The sequence below is a fragment of the Clupea harengus genome, chromosome 22 (assembly GCF_900700415.2).
Source record: "Clupea harengus chromosome 22, Ch_v2.0.2, whole genome shotgun sequence".
Lineage (NCBI taxonomy): Eukaryota > Metazoa > Chordata > Actinopteri > Clupeiformes > Clupeidae > Clupea > Clupea harengus.
The window spans coordinates 10,484,736-10,492,235 of NC_045173.1; the positions used below are offsets into that span (position 1 = coordinate 10,484,736).

The window sequence follows — 7,500 nt, forward strand, 5'->3', positions numbered from 1 at the left end:
ACAGAGGAGGGCTGGGGTCCTCATTATGCCACCGGAGAGCAGAGAGAAAGAGGGAGAGCGAGTGTGGGAATGAACCTGTGTTTGTGTGTTTCAGACATCCATGCATATCGGTAGGGTTATACGGACGGAGCACTACTAACAGAAGGCAGTGGTAGTGATCAGTGGGTCTGAGTGGTATCGTCTCGAGAAGATTGTTATAGGACTCTAACTGTATGTGTGTGTGTTTGTGTACTGTACGTCTTTGTGTATATGGTGTGTGTGTGTGTGTGTGTGTGTGTGTTGTATTTGTGTGTGTGTGTGTGTGTGTGTGTGTGTGTGTGTGTTTGTGTGTGTGTGTCAATACTTGCGTGAGCTCAGCTGGTTTATGTGTGGACAGGTAGACTGAGAGAAGTCCTTCTGAGACTGTGTCTGAGTATCAACCCTGAGATCCTGTCTGTAAACACTGAGTCACAATGCACTTACTGCAACAGCAGGTAACTGGGTAGGGAAGGATACAAAAGGATATAATGGTAGAGTGCTGTGGAACATGTGGCATACTCCTCCGATCAGGAGAAAATGGCTCTGCCCAAAATGTTCTGTGAGTTTCTGTTCGTGTCTGAGAGTGTGTTTGGATGTGCTTGTGTCCGAAAGAGAGGAATGGATTGAGAGAGAGCATTTTGCATAGCATACAAAGGTGTGTTGTTCAGGATATTTCTCACCTAAAGTCTAGGTTGTCAGGGAATGTTAAAATGACTGTCGCTTTTATGGTTTCTACTCCTGATATTCTGTCAGTTTCTCTCACTAACTATCTCCTCCTTCCCCATGTCGTTCAATCTCTTTCCCTCTCTCTCTCTCTTTCCCCCCTCTTGCTGTCACTCTTTTTGCCATATTCCTTTCCCCATCAGCATTTTTCTCCTTCCCTCTTCCTCCCTCCCTCCCTCCCTCCCTACCTCCCTCTCTGTCGCTCTCTTTCTTCATCTATCTCTCTGTCCCAGTTCTCCCCTCTCTCTCGCTCTCTCTCTCTTTTTTTTTCTCTCTCTCCCGCTTTCTCTTCCCCTTCTTTTGGCTCAGACCTCTGGCACTGCTCCACCTGCCTGGGCTCGGCGGGAAACTCTCTGCCTAAAGTGGCATAAATGAATGTGGCTAATTAAGGGGATGTTAATTATTTGTAAATTGCATGTTTGGACCCATGTTTTTGGAGAGGCATATGTTGTTCAGCCATGTTTACTAAAAACAAGCCATTGACTAATCTGCTCTCAGGGGCTGCACCTTCTGAAGTGGAGCCAGATCATGCATGGCGCTTAAAAATGAGAAATCAGACATGCCCAATGAGAGTGAATTGTCTGTGTGTATGAGTCCCCTTTGGACAGACCCCTTTGTCATTCCCTAAGTATTTTGGAGTGTGTCTGTGTGTGTGTGTTTGTGTGTTTGTGTATGTGTGACAGAGAGGATGTATGTGAGTGTTGTTCAAATGTTTGTTTATGTTTGTGCGTGCGTTTGTGTTTGTGTATATGTATGTGTTTTGTGTTTTAATTTGCCTACTGAATTTCTGAGTCATTTAGAACTCTGGACAGAAGTTTGATTGACAGCTACAGGGAGTGCTTGGTGTATTTGGTGTTGAGATGAAAACTTCAAAAGGCGGCAGAGCTGTGGCTGAGGCCCCTATCGGCTCCCATCTCTGTTCCGCATGGGTCCGCTAATCAGAACAGGACACATAACAGCAGCACTGGAGGGTGCTGGACCTGAGGCGCGTCCTGTCTGTTTAAACAAACAGAGACTTCTCATTGGTGTGTGTGTGACTGAGTGGGGGGAGAGAGAGAGAGAGGGGGGGGGGGGGGGGGTAAGAGAGAGACTGTATCTCTGTTGGGCTTAATGCCTGCAGGCTCCACTCAGCTTCTGCCTGTTTGTTTCTGATTCACAAGAGACACTCTGCACACACACACACACACACACACACACACACACACACACACACACACACACACACACAAAAGCCAATTTCTATGCTTTTGGCTCTGTGTAGTCCAAGCTGCCCAAGCGACTTCAGCCACCATTACTGGATAACTGGATAACTTCCGTCTGCTCTTGGACAATCACAACAACAGCAACAACAGCAACAACAGCACACACACATACACATACAGACCCACACACACACACACACACACACACACACACACACACACACACACTTACCAGTAAACAAAAACCGCACAATCAGTAGTCTGTTGCCAGGCCAATACTTGCTCATCCTTAGCCATTCAAGTTTTTGTTATATCTCACTACAGTGTGCAACTGCCCTCATAAAGGAGATCGGTCATGAAAATAACATCATTTAAATTGATATTTGGCACTGTAATGTGCATCAGAAGGAGGCTCCTAGGCAGTTCTAAACATCTGTATTCTCCCTGGCTTGTTGCCAACAGATCCAAACCACACTTTGCTCCTAACCAAGCAAAAACTCGGCTCTTGCCAGTTGCGTTCACATTACCTCAGAAACCCATCATCACAAATGATCCGAAGATCCCTCAGGAGGCCTAACCCAAACCGCTCTGTTGGTATTATGCTCTCCGTAGTCAGATCAGATGTTTGTGATTTTATGCCTGCTCCGGAATCAGTATCAGTAGGGTTATACAGACAGAGCACAACAAACACAGATCATCTTTTTTTTGTTTGAACAGAAGGGAGTGGTAGTGATCAGTGGGTCTGAGTGGCTTCGCCTCAGAGCAGAGTTAGTACAATGTTTTGTTATAGGTCTGGACTATACTGTGTGTTTGTGTGCGTGTGTGCGTGTGTGTGTGTGTGTGTGTGTGTATGTGTGTGTTAGCCTAGCCCTCATTGCTGCAATTATCAATCTACACACCCATTAATGGGGTCAAAAGGGGAAAACAATTAGATGCTCAAAGTTCAGTTATGTCCAGCTTCCTTTTTTCTATTTCATTTTTAAAAGAAATACCGTTACATCACATCTTTTGTGAACTCTCTCTCTCTCTCTCTCTCTCTCTCTCTCTCTATCTCTCTCTCTCTCTCTCCCTCTCTCTCTCTTTTCTCCTCGCTCCCCAGCGATTGGCCGGACTCTGATCCCCCGTTACTTCAGCACAGTATTTGAAGGAGGAGTGACCGAGCTCTACTTTGTGCTGAAACACTCCAAGGAGTCCTTCCATAGCTCCACCATCACTCTGGACTGTGACCAGTGCAGCATGATCACGCAACATGGCAAGCCCATGTTCACCAAGGTACCTTGAGCTCATAATGCTAGAGAGGGCGCCCCAACTCAGGCCAACAATGTAAAGCATCTATACATTCAGTTCTCTGCTTCATGAACGCACCATTCAAGCTCTATAGAAAGAATTTTGGGACACACAGCTTTATGTTTTATGTTTTCATATAAAGTAACACAAATAAGTACCCCTGTCAGTATGTCACAACACATTGCACATATAGAACTGGGATCCTGTCATGATCATGATCAAATCAAGAATCATTATTAAATCAAATCATTCTGGCCCTGATGATTCTCACCTCATTAAATCAGTCAGTCATTTACTTCTACTTAACTCTGATATGTTGAAAGTACTGTTATATTAGACAATATTATGCTTATGCTACACTTCAGGACCATTTTACAATAATCACAGCTGTGGTTATTACAATTGTATTTGAATAAGTAAAATAGCACTTATACTGACAAGTATCGCCACTAAGAAGGATATTCTAGATATGATAATAAATTGATTGATATTTAATATTGATATATACTAGTCATCTCAAATGTTGTCAAAGTAATGACAGAGATACAACTAATTAGTTCAGACAAAGCGTGCTGAGTATAAGCCTCAGAATGTTTTTCCTTCTCCTTGCAAGAAGTCCATTGTTTTCTGTAAAGTCCAGGTAGAGCAATGTGCTGATGTGATAATGCTGTCAGTCTCCAACTCCTTGAAATATTTTTTTCCATCAGTTAAGAACACTAAAACCCATTGCACATTTCTTATAGATTGAGAATACGGAGAAATTCATAATTAGTATTTTTTGCATAGCTGAGTTTAAAAAAAAAAAAAACTGAGAGAGAGAATATGGATGAAAAATTGTAAGTGGAGTGAAAAAGGAATTCAGGGGACATATAGATTCAGATTGAGTGGAGAAAGCCGGTGAGAGAAATTTAGAAAAAGGGAGATAAGAAGAGCGAGAGAGAGAGAGAGAGAGAGAGAGAGAACACTCTTTCTGCTGCAGGCTGAGATGTTCTCTCTTCTCCCCTGCACCAAGCTCTAATTTATTCCTAATTGTGGATGCAGGGCTGCACAGCACACAAAACAAAAAAGAGGAATCACCCCCATCTCCCTCTGCTCCCCCACCCCCACCCGCACCCCTCTCTCTCTCTCTCTCTCTCTCTCTCTGCCTCGTCCTCTTACATCTCTTAGTGTTTTTCCAGCTCTCTGTCTCATTCTTTTCCCCATTTCTGCTGCCTCTCTTTATTTCCTCCTGTTTTCTCCTCTTAGCTCTGTGCATGGGCAGAGACTGAGTGCAGAAATTATTTTCACATTTTCCGTATATAAGAATAAAAGATTTCACTTTGACATGCAGCCGTGTATAAAGATCGGGCTGAATTTGACATATTTTAGTTTTACACACGTCTGGTTTTCTGTAGGAGAAGAGAATCTAGTGAACCTTTCTCTTTACCCAGAGAATCTTACATTCAGTACCTTACCATTTTAGACTAATACCTTGGCAAGCCCAACCAATATACTGTGACTAAGTGGGCTCTACAAGAACATTCTGTTTCACATTACACATGAAACTTTAACATGACCTTATAAAACCAAAGAGCTAGTAATTCAACACAACCATGTAAAGTCATACTAGTTCGTAATTTACCACAACCATGTAAAACAGTACTAGATAATAATTCAACAGGACCATATACAACCATACTTGACAGGAATATACTTACCCACATAAAAACTAAGATAGCCAGTTATTCAACATGAACACATAAAACACAGTACATTTTAAACAGGAAAAATAACAACCCAAATATGACTTATCCACACACAGCAATACGTATGACAAGCTAAATAATGACAAAATATTGACCAAATAAGAACCAACATGCACACCTCATTACTTCCAATTCAACAGAACCACGTGGAACTATACTAGCACATAATTCAACAGAACCACGTGGAACTATACTAGCACATAATTCAACAGAACCACATGTAACTATACTAGCACATAATTCAACAGAACCACATGAAACTATACTAGCACGTAATTCAACAGAACTCAGTACTAAACTAGATCGTAATTCAGCAATATCGTATAAACATATAGCACACATTACCGAATGCCTAATACTGGCCAGTACACTACATATGTAATTTGACTCTTAACAAGCAGAATGCCAAACCATACTACAGAGATAAAATCTTCAACAACTTATAAAACTGAACATAGATATTAATTTGAGTGGTAATCGGTTGAGCACTGAGGTTTGGCTTGAATGATCAGGTGACATATTGAGAAAGATATTTATGTAAATGTGAAAACTTAATAGAATTATTATGGATCCTGCAGTTTAGTGGTTAACCACTTCAGTGCCCTGAAGGGGCTTACCTGATTAATTCAGGACAGTAAAGAAAGAGTGCAAGGACGAGTGTGTGTGTGTGTGTGTGTGTTTCAATGTTTTGTAGGGAGCCCACGTGAGTATGTGTGCGTGGTGGTACTGGGGGCATTGATTAGAGTGTGTCTGCTGGGATTACATCCCTCTGGTTGCCATGCCAACTAATCAGCTGCTCTCGGTTGCCCTGGCAACAGAATGTCGGAGCTCAGAGTACCAGAACGAGAATTCCTCGCAAACAGAAAATAACAGCTTAATTGGGAAACTACGGCTCTTCAACATTTACTTTTTCATTCTCGGAGACAAACAAGCTCTGGACAGACTAATTTGATTTTGAGTGGGCATAGAAATATTAATATATTGAAAGAATTATGTTCTTTAAATGTTTTATTTCAGTTTATTTATTATTTATTTGAGATACCAAGGCCAAACACAAGTACAAGCCGTCTTAAGCAGAAGAGTATTTTATAAACAAACAAAGAAATTAATATATAAATGTATATATTTTTTTTTTGCTTTATAAGCAGTAATAGGGCAGTTCTTTCAGTGATCAAATATTAAACTATTGAATAAGTCCTCAGTAGACTTCAAGTCTATTACAGTTATACCTCATCCTGCCAAACAGGTAAATTCAGCCCTCGTGTCTGAGCCACTTTCCCTGCTGTACGTGTGAGTACCTTTCTTAGAAACATTACATAAAGGCCATTTAAGAGGACTCAATTTCCTGTCCATGTAGGACCACTGTGCCTTATCAATCAGCTCTGGACTTGGCTTGCTGTGAACTGAGGTGGTAACAACTCAACTGTGGCACAGTATTTTACTGTAATGGCTGTGAATGTCTCTCTCATCCGTTCTGCCCCTAAACTCTGCTGTTGCCCAGGTGTGCACTGAGGGCCGGCTGATCCTGGAGTTCGCCTTTGACGACCTGATGAGGATTAAGACGTGGCACTTCACCATCAGGCAGTACAGGGAGCTCATCCCACGCAGCATCCTGGCTGTTCACGTGAGTCTGGAGATCGCAGCTCCTTCTCCGCTCCTCCAGCTCGCCACACCAGAGGCCATGCTGGGAGAATCCATGTTGTTCACAATGGTTGTGTGTTGTGTGTGTGTGTGTGAGAGAGAGAGAAAGAGAAAGAGAGAGGAAGAGTCTGTTTATGTTTGTGTAAAGGAGGGGGTTGTCAAAACAACATTGTTTTGGCCATTAGAGAAAGCAGAATACAAAAATTGAGAAAAAGCGCTTCATGCTACAACGGGTGTGGCCACTGATCCAAGTGGCAAAGGATCCTCTGAACGTATAGTGTGGTGAATTGTAGTTTCAGAGGGGATACCTGAACAGATAAATAGCTTTCCCTGCTCTCTGCCACAGTGGTTATAGCTCTAAACACTTTTACAGATGGAGGTCAACTCGAAATAGCTGGTACTGCCCTCTGAACCTTGACCCCAGGGAATGGGGGTGTTGCCGTATGCTTTTAATCCTGTAATGGAGCGCGCTCGTTATATGCTGTGTTAACAGGATACAAAGCGCCCACGCCTACCCGAATACACATCCACACACACAGACACGCTGACGCACACTAACCCTTGCCCATACGCAACATCATTAAATGAATGTGTATTTCTGTTTGTGTGTGTGAGTGTGTGAGCACACACATATGTGTGTTGGTGTGTGAGCATGTCTATTTGCATGAGTGTGTATACACGTGTGTGTGTGTGTGTGTGTGTGTGTGTGTGTGTGTGTGTGTGTGTGTGTGTGTGTGTGTGTGTGTGTGTGTGTGTGTGTGTGTGTGTGTGTGCGTGTGTGTATGTGTGTGTGGGTGTTGGTGTGTGTTGGTGTGTGTGTGTATGTTGATGTTGTGTGTGTGTGTGTGTGTGTGTGTGTGTGTGTGTGTGTGTGTGTGTGTGTG

The 7,500-nt window shown here is 42.7% G+C and overlaps 1 protein-coding gene across 6 annotated transcripts in view; it reads left to right on the forward strand.

Annotated features, from left to right (window-relative positions):
* LOC105908440 (LIM domain-binding protein 2) overlaps positions 1 to 7,500 on the forward strand; it is a 32,932-nt gene that overhangs the window by 16,868 nt on the left and 8,564 nt on the right. For all 6 annotated transcript variants that reach the window (XM_031559811.2, XM_031559813.2, XM_031559816.2 and 3 more), the window contains exons 3-4: positions 3,043 to 3,215; positions 6,477 to 6,599. In XM_031559811.2, the coding sequence (XP_031415671.1) occupies positions 3,043 to 3,215; positions 6,477 to 6,599 (296 nt within the window). The remainder of the gene's footprint in view (positions 1 to 3,042; positions 3,216 to 6,476; positions 6,600 to 7,500) is intronic.